This window comes from Triticum urartu, chromosome 3A (assembly GCF_056163025.1).
Source record: "Triticum urartu cultivar PI428250 chromosome 3A, HENAU_Tu73, whole genome shotgun sequence".
In the NCBI taxonomy this organism is placed as follows: domain Eukaryota; kingdom Viridiplantae; phylum Streptophyta; class Magnoliopsida; order Poales; family Poaceae; genus Triticum; species Triticum urartu.
The window spans coordinates 25,183,456-25,195,696 of record NC_141875.1 but is presented as its reverse complement, the minus strand read 5'-3'; the positions used below and the strand labels follow the sequence as shown (position 1 = coordinate 25,195,696).

Below are 12,241 nucleotides of genomic sequence, written 5' to 3'. Positions count from 1 at the left end.
TTCCAGAGCCCTCAAGCTACCCAATGTTTCATCGAGAGATACCTACAAGACCTTGCCATCATCAGCAACACAGAGCAGAACCAAAACAGGCACGCCGCAGCGCCATTGCCGGGCCATGCAAGACCTAAGAAGCCACCGGCGGGTCATCACAAGATCCATGTCGATGCGGGTGTACGGGACAGAAGAGGGGGCTCTGTTGTGGCTGTTTGCAGAGATGAAGGTGGAAATTTCATTGGAAGCTCGGCTCTTGTGGTTGAGGGAGTCTATGACCCGCCTACTCTGGAAGCGATTGCATGCCGGGAAGCCCTGTCTCTAGCGGAGGATTTGGGCATCCATCATTTCACGGTGGCCTCCGACTGCCGTCAGGTCGTGCTAGATATCAACAGAAGGGCAAGAGGTGTGTATGGCGCTGTCATTAGCGAGATCAATATCAAAGCCGATACGTTATCTTGTAATTTTTCTTTTGAAAACCGTGCTGCAAATTATGAAGCACATCGTTTAGCAAAGTTCGCACTATCTAGAGGTCCGGGTCATCATGTCTGGTTTGGTGTTCCCCACGACCAAGTTTGTATCCCACCACTCCATGTGGAGTTTGATGAATAAAGCAGTTTTTCATCCCTCAAAAAAAAAGATAATGTAATAGATGGGCCTGCGTAGTCAAGTTCCGATTTTTATTCATTCACTAGCCTGTTATGCGGGAAGGGGGTTCAACCACGCCCGAAAATCCTGTGTAGTCAAGCGACTACACAGTTATAACGTAACATGGCTTCGCCACTGCCTCCGATGCCTTTTAGCTGTTGGAACACAACACTCATCAGAATTAATTTTATTCCTTCTGTGGTCCGTAACTTACAACGCTGGCATGTGGATGCTCTTAACTCTCGGTCATGCATACAGGGAATATGTTCTGCTACAATGCAGAATCTCGCTGCGCTTGTTCAATTTCTGTATGTACTCTAGTACAGACCACCTTCTCACAGTGTAGTACAGGCCACCTTCTCACGGCCACCTTCTGAATGTTCTTTGATTCACACGGCCTATCTACTCAAAGAGTTGGCGATTGTTGTAGGATTTTTGAATTCACAAGGCTGTTCTCCTCAGATCTGGTAGAGCTTGAACTTTGTACATCCATATTGTGAGCTGAGCTTTCACTGTAATGAGAGATACGCGTGTAGGTCAAGTTATTGCATAATCATTGTTGCACAAAAAAACAAAGGAACAAAAAATATGGGAGAATATCTTACAGCAATCCTGAGAAGTTTTGCTTCGGTGGCATGTCCATGTCATCTGAGCTTCTCTCGAACATTTCTAGAACTTTGGTTATGGTAGGACGATATGCAGGCAATATCTGTACGCACCACAATCCAATTAATGTCATCTTTCTTGCGATTTCCTCAGCTTCTCCTGTGACTTCACATGCTTGTAATCCATCATCTTGCGCAAAGTGGTCGTAAATCCAGTTTGGAAAATACTTTTCGCTGGATTTTGCAACAGTTGATTTTATGTTTCTCCTTCCTCCGACGATAAACATCTGACTTCGTTGAAACCACTCCAAAGGTTCGAGAGTGAACTTCTGGAGCGATGAATCCAATTGTTCCTCTAGCACCAGTCATTGAAAGCTTGCTCTCCTTTGTATGACACAATTTAGCTAGACCAAAATCAGCAATCTTCGGGCTAAAATCCTTGTCTAGAAGGATATTTTGGGGCTTGATATCGAAATGGACGATACGTGTATTACAACTATGGTGCAAGTATTCGAGGCCTCGAGCAATCCCGAGTGCTATCGCATAGAGCCTCTCCCATCCTAAAATTTCTTTGGGGTTCTCTGAGTAAATGTACTTATCCAAAGAACCATTGGGCATGTACTCATATATAAGAGCTCGTTTTGATCCCTCCAAACAAAACCCAAATAAGCTAACAACATTAACATGAGAGGTCCTGCCAATGCTCATAACCTCATTCACAAACTCATCTCCATTTCCTTTGCAGTCATGCAAGAATTTCACTGCAACCAGACGACCATCATGTAGTTTTCCTTTGAAAACCACACCGTAACCACCTTTTCCAAGCTGATTGTTGCGAGAAGAGGTTATCTTCATTACCTCTGAGTACATGTATCTTTTTGGAGCTAGGGATCCATATGGCACTATCATGGCCTCGTATTTTTTTTCAGTTTTACTGCTAGTCTTGCAAAGGAAAAACCATAGTCCTTTCCCATTTCTATGCCATATGAGCACATAAAGACATGCAAAGAGAAAGGTTGCAGCTGCTGATGTTATACCTGAGATGGAAGCAGATGTTATTTCCTTTTGCAAACCAGAAGTTATAATACCATTATTTCAAGACCATCAGTAGTTCACGTTTATCTTTCTAGAAGAGTACATGGTGGTAAAAGTAGCAACAAGCTAACTGCCATAAATTAATAAGTCATGTTAATATGCACAAGCTTAGAGTTGCTTGACCCAGATTTTTATTTCAATTTTCCGTGATCACAGACATGATAAATTTTGAAATTCCTATTTTTTCATAGACAATCGCTATCAGTAATCGGCTAATTTAAATCATTACATATGAAAAGATGGCAAAAAATTTAGCATACCTATTAGTATAATCTTCTTCGCTCTCCTCTCACTACCTGGAATATAACATAACATTTATGAGTAAAAGCCGTGTCGTCCAATAGGACCACATTGGTTGTTTTTCCAATAGAAAAAGACAAGTATCATATATTAATCTTAAATATTCTGCCAATCATATATACAAAAAAAATACATTGAAAGATAGTGAATAACAATAGAATGGACTTCATATGTGAGTTTCTTTTGATTGAGCTACCATGTTGCTCAAATACAGGTTTGACAACAAAAAAGTTATAGGCATGTGTAGATTTAATAGCCATACATATTCGACAAAAAAACACGTGTTTCTTTGACATTGCAAACAGTGGACGGTATCAGTCTGCATAGTGCACAATTAGTGGGAAGATGTGTACTCTGTTAATTTATTCTAGAAATGACCTCTGTACTAGCATGATCTAGTGTGCTAAAAATGAAGAAAAAGCAATGTCTTCCGGCAAGATGTCAGAGACAAGCAGGGAGTGGTTGATGTAGAAGATCTCGTGGATCTGGAGCCTGTATCCGCGGTTGTAGTACCGGAGGTAGGGGGCACCGTCGGTGCTGCAGTGGACCTGCAAACTGAAGTGCGCGCACCTATTCTCCCCAGGACCTGAAGATCCAAAACGGGGAGGAGATGGTCAAGTTGCCGCATGGCTCGGGTGAGCACTCACCGTCTGCCATCGTGAGCATCGGTGCCAGCATCCTAGAGACAATAATGAGGAAGAAGGACAGCATGGCCCGGGACATGGGAACATTACACGAGGAGAATTTCAGTAAATGGTTTCGGTGAGACAATGGTCTATGACGAGGAGGATAATTTTTTGGCAAGAGGAGATATGAACCAAAACCTGAACTGGATAATTCATAGTAGGAGGAGGGGATATGAAGAGGGAGAAATTGCGTGGATGATACCAAGATAAATAAATGGAGGGAAACGCGGAACGAACGACCAAAAAGGGAAAACAATGATGTTGGATACATGCGAACTGAGTGATTTGAAGAGATACTATTGAAGGGAGACGATAATATACGCGGTGCTAGCCAACTACTTTGACTGGTTCAATGGACGCATTTACTTGTCCATACCCACTAGAGAGAGTCAGCATCCAAATGTCTCGATCCATATTTAGTTGGTGCGATGTTCCGCAGTTTTATTGCGAAACTTATTCCCATCGTAAAATGCATTGTTATGTTTAGAGCAAGTAATGCATTCTTATGTTTAGAGCAAGTAACTCGAGGCACGGAGCGTTGTCACTGTCAGAGTGTCAGTACAGTCCAATACATTCTTTGAAGCAAGGTGTGCACTGCTTCTTTCGGGTCTATTAGATGCACTTCAGGTTTTCAACTAGCAGCATGTTGTCTAATTCTGTGTGTTCAACAGGTACTATGTGAATTTGGAGGCAGGAAATTTGGAATAGCAACAAATAGATAGAGGTGGAATAGCAACAACGGGAGACTGAGGCCGGAGACTTGACTGGTTGAAGAATGATTTGTCGAAAGGACATAGTTCGGCAGAACCCAATGGTGTGATGCGTTGTGTCCTCACTCCTCACTGCCACCGTTTCAGCACTTCAACTTTTTCATGCGAATGCCATAGTTTATTTTGCATGTTCAAAAGTGTAAGAATTGACTAGGGGATCGAATTCGATCAATTTCCAGAGTTTTTTTTTCTGGACTCCCCACACCTTATGGAGCGCACGCCGTCGGAGCAACTGCTGGCTACGCATTTGGGGCAATCGTCTGACGGCACTATCCACTTCAAGCAGGAATCCTTGTCTCATGATCGAGACATAATCGGACGGAAACCCAATAAACCGGCACGACGAAAATGTTGCAGGCTGGGGGCAGTTCCCATTGGCACGCCAGGCACGGTTGGCCCGTGCAGTTTTGGCTTGATGGGTTGTATTTCGGCTATTTTTCCTATTTGATCTGTTTTATATAGCCTATAAATATTTAAAAATTATGAAAATAAATAAATAAAGCTAATCGTGCCGTGCCGTGCCGTCCCGCGTGCCCAGCCTCCAGGCCCAGACACGGCCCCTGGTGTGCCGCGTGCCGGGCTCGGCCCGTTTAGCTCGTGTCGTGCCGTGCATGCGTGCTAACAGGCCGGCCCAGCTGGCATGGGCGCATGGCCCATTTGGCCAGCTATAGTCCAGGATGCCAATATTGCGTGGTGCAGACTTGTGGAGTCCAGAGTTCAGTGACACTAGGCAGAAGTTCTGTCAAAAGACTTTTATTCTAAACTCCGAACCGATACCCCAGTTCAATTTGTTAATGATTTTCTAACGCTACAAGTACTGAGAGGGCTAAGTACTATGCCTTAGAGGGAGAAAGGAGACGAGCCCACAGGTTTACCGGACAGATGTAACTGCGCAAGGCTAATACTATGTGATCCGGAGAAAATCTAACTGAAAACAAGAATGTCAGCACATGTCCATTTGGCTAGTGTAGGCTATGGACAAGTCTCGCGCTGGCCGGTTGCGGCCAACATCCGCCATGCGATCAATTTAAGCCTTATCCTCGGTCGGTGAGTAGTAAGTAGTAATAACATGATTAAAAGATCCAAAAAAGAAAAACATGATTAAAAGATGAATTGACGGGGTGAACTTACCTGGAGGGGAAGGTGGTTCATTCCTAGGTGCAGGTGCAGGGAGAGGAGGGGGCAATTCCCATTTCAGGAGGAAGCCACTTTGGATGAGCCGCTCGTAGTGGCTCGCGTTCGTCTCGCCGGACGGCAAGCGCAGCACCGGTAAGACGGTTGGAACGCAGCCCTCCAAAGCATAACCGGAGTAGGTCCCGGTGGGGTCGTATGGCACCCCCGCTTGAACAAACGTGTTGCTTGTGTTCACGCACCTCATCGTCTTCGCCTGCACCAGTTCTTTATCCAGGCGTGCTGCCGCGGCGGCCTTCTCTGTGCAGTTGTACAAGATGAGTTCCAGGTTGACGGGGGAGATCTTAAACGGGCGGCCCAGTTTGGCAGAGGTGTTCCACATCGGCAAGCAGCTGTTGAAGATGTTGGGAGGGTCGTGTAATAGTTGCAGCTTGCGTAGATCAACGACGCGCAAGCTGCGTTCTCCATAGGAGATGCCAATGATTGCAAAGCCGGGGCTACCGGGCACAGAGCTTGGAAGAAGTGGATAACTGCCGTTATAGCATGTAAGCTCGAAGTCCGGCGGCCCAGGCGAACCACATAATCTTCCCGTTTGCCAATCACTGAGCCAGAATGGGTCGGAGATGGTGACGCTGCCGCACTTGGCCGAGCAGCCTTCCCCTTGCTGCTCCTCAGCCACCATGACCGCAAGCATCAGCGGTAAACACCAGGCCCAGACCAGGATCAAGAATCGGCCGTGCATCGCATCACCAGTAAGATTTGGAATTTGTCTCGGTGAAGGCTGTGGGAAGACTGAACTAACAGTGAAGAACACTAGCTGGAGAATGAATGGTTTACGTAGCCTCTATTCTATGGGCAATGCTACTGAGTCCACATGTCCTCGGAGGACCAAAAGACTTTGACTCTTCTAAAAAAACATTGTTTTAAATAGCGGGCTATGAAAATAGCGGCGGGCCTTCAAATCAGCTATAGCGGGCTATTTATAAAGTCGGTCATTTAGCGGCACCCTGCTGAAAAAGCTATAGTGGGCCGGCTATTTAAAACTATAAAAAAACAAAAACTTTGACTGGCTGTGTAACGAGCTCTGTAAGACACCTAGGGAACAAGTCTCGGCTCGGTAGTGAGGACTAGGCAATAGCCTAGCGGCAAGGTCGTTGTGGCGCCAACGGCGGGGACAAGAAGAGAACTCTCTGTGGGGTCAAAGCCAGGCCTTTCCCCTCCCTTTTGCTACAGTATTTGCTACAGTGAAGACGTAGACCGGCTACTTTGACGGTGGCGGGAGGGGCGCTGTCCAGCGAGGCGACCTGACCCGGCGGGCAGCAGTCAGCGAGCTCTGGCTCCTCTTCTCCAAGCTCGTTGTAGACTCCATGTCCAAGGCTCTGGCGTGGCAATCAACAGCAGCCACAAACTAGTACTCCTAATCTTCTTAGCTTGACGAGGACTAAAAAATTGGGGAATAAACAAAGGGATTGAGCCTGGCATGGGAAGACAGATGGGAGATTCATTGGTTGAGAGAGAGAGCACGTGAGATGGGATGGCTTTCTTGCTAGATGGCCCAAATTTTCCATCATACGAGTGAATGACAGTGGGGTCGGCTGTTGTGACCTGTGGGTTCAGAGGAGTACTCATAGCTAGGTTTCAACAGGCAACCAAAAACATATGGGGTCAGCTGACCCCACAGCTATAACGTGGCCTCGCCGTACGTTACAAACCGGAGTTCGACTCCCTGTCAGGGGCTGAATTTTCCGTGATCTCATCCAGGTAGGCTTCTTCTTTCAAAATATGTCCTGGGTGCCAGTGCCCATAGATCTCATTTTTTTTAGCTCGGTAGTGGACTACCGTTGACTGGCTGTTCTTCTCTGCAGCATCATGGGCCAGCCTGAACTCGGTTTACCTAGACTATGGGATGTAGTCACCCGCTTGGCCTGCTCAAAGCCCCGTCCGCTTGGTGTGGTTACAAGAAGCGGGAGGCCGAGAGCCCAACTCTGCCACCGTTACTGCCGCCACTGGCTGATTCGCCGTGCCACCTCCCATGCACCGGCGCCGCCGCATCCCGCAGCTGCCGTCGTGAGCCGCACAACATACTCTGATATGCTAGGTTCATGGATAAGATACTTCAGTCTTGAAATGAATTGTTGCAATGTTTAGCTTCACAATGATGCATCCAATCCAGGTTACTGAATTTTGTAGGGCCGTGGTTCGAATAGAGCCTCAATCACGCTTACTTTGATTTGGAGGCCTAGCTGTTGCTTGCTTGCATGATCCTGCTAGTTGTCTGACTTTGACATACCACTCGGGTGCCTTTCAAAACTTGGAATACCAAACACATCCAATCACCCAAATAACTAATATTTGCTTTATTCCTAAGTATACTTTTCGTCCCTCAACTTTTAGTGAAATTTACATTTGGTCCCTCAACTTTAAAACCGAATAACTTGCACCTCCAACTAATGAAACCAGACAAGGTTCGTCCCTGGTCTTGATTTTAACCGGTTTTGGTGCTGACTAACCCCGGTTTTGACCCATGCCGACTCAAATTTTCGCGTATTTTTTCATATCCGTGAACTTTTTGAAATTCACATACTCTTTTAAAATCCACATAGTTTTTTCAAGGTCGCGCGTTTTTTTCAAAAATAAACATACCTTTTTCAAATCCGTGAACTATTTTGAAATTTGTGCACTTTTTTCAAATCCATGATTTTTTAAATTTGCATACTTTTTTCAAATCAGTGTATTCTTTCAAGTTCGTGTAATTTTTATCAAATCCAAGTGTTTTTTTTGAATCCATGAAGTGTTTTTGAAATTCGTGTACTTGTTTCAAATCCATATACTTTTTAAAGTTCGTGTATTTTTTTCAAATCCGAGTTCCTTTTCCAATCCATGAATTTTGTTTGATATTCGAATACTTGTTTCTAGTTGACATAATTTTTCAAATCCACACATTTTTTTCTAATTTGCGTAAAAGAAATTCAAATCCACGTACGTTTTCAAGTTCGAATGAATTTTCAAGTCCAAAAAAGGACGCGTGAATATGAATAAGTACGTCAATTTTAAAAAATTACACGAACTTGAAAAAACCACATGAACTTTAAAAAAGTACACGGATTTAAAAAAAGTACGTGAACTTGGAAAAAGTGCGTGGATTTAGAAATTGTACACACATTTTTAAAAAGTTCACATATTTGGAAAAAGTACCCGAATTTGAAAATATTAAGCGGAATTGGAAAAGGTACGCAAGTTTGAGTCGGCACAGTCAAAACTAGGGTGGGACAGCACCAAAACCGGTCAAAACCGTGACCAGGGATGAATCTTGTCCGGTTTCAGTAGTTAAGGGTGCAAGTTTGTCCGGTTTTGAAGTTGAGGGACCAAATCTAAACTTCGCGAAGAATTGAGGGATGAAAAGTATACTTTTCTCTTTTGGTTTCTATCAAATACAATAATCTCAAATGACTTTTCCTTATCAAATTGCGCAGCCATTCTTAGTAGAAACACAATGCGATGTTTGAAAATAAATATTTCTGTTACACACTGTAATATCATAATGGTAATGAAGTGGCAATTCGAATTTACATTTGTCCACATAATCCTACTTTTGGACTATGGTAACAGAGAAGGGGATGCGGAGCAATACGATGATCTGTAACCATAACTTGTATGCGACGACAAGTATGACGGGATCGAGGGACATGAAAGGAACGGCTTTGGTGGCATCTCCATTTCGTTGATGCTCTTTTCCAACATATCAATCACCTTGCTCATCGAAGGGCGGCTTTTGGGGTTAGTTTGTATGCACCATAGGCCGACCAAGGCCATCTTTCTCATGACCTCTTCAAGGTCGCACCGGACTTCACAACTTTGCACCTGTTCTGTTATATTGTCATAAATCCGGTTTGGAAAATACACATCACTTGAGCTATTGGTAATCCCTTTTCCTTTATGTATCCTTCCTCCTACCATTTCCAGGAGCATCATTCCATAGCTATAGACATCCGACTTTGTAGAAACGACTCCAAAACCTCTAGAGAATACTTCTGGAGCAATGAATCCAATAGTACCTCTTGCTTCGGCGACAGAGAGGATGCTACCGGCCTTGAGGTGACACAATTTCGCTAAACCGAAATCTGCAATCTTGGGACAAAAATCTTGATCTAGAAGTATATTCTGAGGCTTGATGTCAAAATGGATGATGCGAGTACTACATCCTTGATGCAAATATTCCAATCCTCGTGCGATGCCAAGTGCTATTTGCTGTAACTTGTCCCATCCAATAACTAGATCTGAATTCTCTGTGTAAATATACTTCTCCAGTGAACCATTAGCCATATACTCATAAACAAGGGCTCGCTTAGCTCCTTCTAAGCAAAAACCGAGCAGACCGACAATGTTAATATGTGATGTCCTACAAATGCTAATTGCCTCATTTAGAAACTCCTCTCCATTGCCTTTGGAAACTTTTAGGAGCTTCACGGCAACCACACAGCCATCTTGTAGGCTACCCCTAAATACCGTGCCATATCCACCTTCTCCAAGTTTATCCTTGAAAGAGCTAGTCATTTGTTTCAGCTCTGAGTACTTGTACCTTTTCGGAGCAAAAGATCCATACATCCTCAGCATTTCTTCCATGTTTGATTTACTACCAGTCTGCTTTGGGAGGATGAAAAGACTAATCTTTTGCTTATGTCGGTGCACCCCCCACACTAGACATGTTAGCAAGCTGATTGTAGCAGACAGAGAAACTGTAAAAACAAACAAAAAGTGCACATCATTTAGTAAAGTTGTTAGGATATCAGTATGTGTATGAGACTCTGCAAACTATCCCTTTTCTAACATAGCCATTTAGGAGTCTTTCAATTTCACGTCATTAAATTAGAAATCTCCATAATTTGGTTAATTTTAGACTTAGCAGTTTGCCTTTAGATAGCGTCAAAGTATGAAAGTTTGACACAAAGTATCATGTATTTTATGAGCAGAAGCCATGATAGACATACCTATCAAAATTAGCTTCTTGTTGTTCCTACCATCTGCAGTGAAATTATTATGGTTAGTCAATGTAAGTATCAATCACGAAATAAAAAAACATCAAAATGAACCATGGCAATTTGACAGCCAAGCGCAACTAGCTATTAGAAATGTACGCGGCATAAGCAGATCAAAATTTGAACCCCAATGGGTCAGTAGACCAACATCACATCAAAACCTGTAGTTTCTAAGTTGTCATGTAGATACAAATAGCAGCATCTCTCAACATATCAGCTCAGCTGAACAAACAAAAAATAAAGAGGATAAGGGCATCTCCAACATAGACTCTTAAACCGCCCGCAGCCGTCCGGACGTGTTTTGCCATCAAGCACCATCGTGTATCAGTCCGCTGCCACACAAGTCCGCTGCCACACAAAGCGTCTGACATCCCTGGCCTACCCAAATCCTCTCCCTCGCCCTTTTCCGCCTGAAGCAATCAGCGCCGCTCTAGAGCGTTCAGTGCCGCATTCATGCGTTCATCCGTCATCAGATCATTCCACAAAGCACAACGCGTTGACCAAGTCAAAATACTAATCTCAAATTGGAGATCTCAATTGATTGACAGAGCTTCCACGCATAGAGAGCTTAGTGAATTAAAGGATAAGTCACTGACATGACTAATTTGCTTTGTTCGATTAGGAAGTGCAAACAAATTAGGCACTGCTTGTCCTAGTGTGGCTATGAACTTGATTAAAAAAATATTTGGTGGTTGAACTTACGTGCTGCTGGAGGCGGAGGGGGAGGGGGTTCCTCCCATGTCACGAGGAAGCCATCGCCGATGAGCTGCTCGTAGTCGCTTGCGTTCGTCTTGCCTGACGACGAGCCCAGTACCGGCACAACGGTTGCATCGCAGCCCTCCATGGCATATCTGGCGTAGTTCCCGATCCGGTCGTGATGCACTCCCGCGCGGACAAACACCACCCACTCGTTCCTGCACCTCACTCTTGTCTGCACCAGGCCACTATCCCGACGTGCAGCAGCCACTGCGCTTTCCTTCGTGCAATTGTACAAGATGAGATTCAGGTTGCCGAGGTCGATCTTGAACTGGGTGTCCAGTTTGGCGGAGGTGTTCCCAATCTTTATGCCGCAACCGCTGGAGGCTTCCAATAGTTTCTGCTTGCCTTCATCAACGACTCGCAAGCTGCGTTCCTCGTAAGAGATACTGTTGATTGCAAAGCCAGGGATGAGGGGCACGGAGCTCCGTAGGGTTGCACTGCTGTTTTTATAGCAAGTGACCTTGAAGTCCAAGATACCACACGATCTTGCCGCGTCTGTCTCAGCGAACCAAAACGGATTAGAGATGGTGAGGTTGCCGCACCTGTTGGCCGAGCGCGAGCAGCCTTCGCCTTGCTGCTCGTCAGCCCCGACGAGCATCAGTGGCAGCCACCAAACTCCGATGAAGACTAAGAACCAGTAGACAGGAGCCATCGAAATACAAGACTTGTAATTTGTGTCAGCAAGACACAGAAGGGGAGCAAACAAAGTTGGTGATCATGCATGTGCTGTGTGGCAAAGAACGGATGCTTATGCTGTATATGGTTGGGGAACGGAATCATCTCATAGTTCTCGTACGTCTAACATGGGAACTCCGTATCTTAATTGACGGAGCAAAGGGAAGACCTGGAACGCAGTTATGAGTGGCTGCAGATCAAGTGGGTGCAGGACTTTTCAGACATGATGATATCACGGTTGTTGTCCTAGCGCTTTCATGCGCCGAAGCAAGAAGATACTAGATGCGAGGTGATGCCGATTGAACAACACACTATTTCCACTTGACAAAGTTAAACCTAGCAGACCTCTCAGCTGACTCATTTATTTTGCCTTGTCATGTTCATTATTTTGAGAACCATATTTCTCAGTCTTATATTTGAGTATATACAGGCAACCAAATCATCTTGACAAAACCAACTACGCACATTTGCTTAACAAGCCAAATCCTAATGAGCTGATTTAAATTTCATCTATTTACGCAGTCCAAGGTAAGCATAACACCAAG

General features: G+C 44.6%; 1 protein-coding gene and 1 pseudogene across 2 annotated transcripts; both read right to left on the bottom strand.

The window, feature by feature from the left end:
- Positions 1-811: 811 nt before the first annotated feature.
- On the bottom strand, positions 812-6,101 carry LOC125530847 (LEAF RUST 10 DISEASE-RESISTANCE LOCUS RECEPTOR-LIKE PROTEIN KINASE-like 2.2; annotated as a pseudogene). Its single transcript, XR_015618018.1, has 4 exons — positions 5,227-6,101; positions 2,600-2,635; positions 1,245-2,281; positions 812-1,151 (listed from the first exon to the last, which is right to left on the bottom strand). The product of XR_015618018.1 is annotated as an LEAF RUST 10 DISEASE-RESISTANCE LOCUS RECEPTOR-LIKE PROTEIN KINASE-like 2.2 (transcript).
- Positions 6,102-8,663: 2,562 nt separating this feature from the next.
- LOC125527498 (LEAF RUST 10 DISEASE-RESISTANCE LOCUS RECEPTOR-LIKE PROTEIN KINASE-like 2.5) lies at positions 8,664-11,980 on the bottom strand. Its single transcript, XM_048692010.2, has 3 exons — positions 10,965-11,980; positions 10,215-10,247; positions 8,664-9,962 (listed from the first exon to the last, which is right to left on the bottom strand). Exons 1-3 carry the CDS (start codon positions 11,671-11,673, stop codon positions 8,824-8,826), a joined length of 1,881 nt encoding a protein of 626 aa, XP_048547967.2. The 5' UTR covers positions 11,674-11,980; the 3' UTR covers positions 8,664-8,823.
- Positions 11,981-12,241: the final 261 nt, after the last annotated feature.

Bases quoted from the DNA above. Each gene is read 5' to 3' on its own strand.
- LOC125527498 (XM_048692010.2), bottom strand. From the start codon at position 11,673: ATGGCTCCTGTCTACTGGTTCTTAGTCTTCATCGGAGTTTGGTGGCTG. The intron at 10,248-10,964 runs GTAAGTTCAACC...ATTTCACTGCAG, and splicing joins CCCTCCGCCTCCAGCAGCAC to ATGGTAGGAACAACAAGAAG. The intron at 9,963-10,214 runs GTATGTCTATCA...TTGTTTTTACAG, and splicing joins CAAGAAGCTAATTTTGATAG to TTTCTCTGTCTGCTACAATC.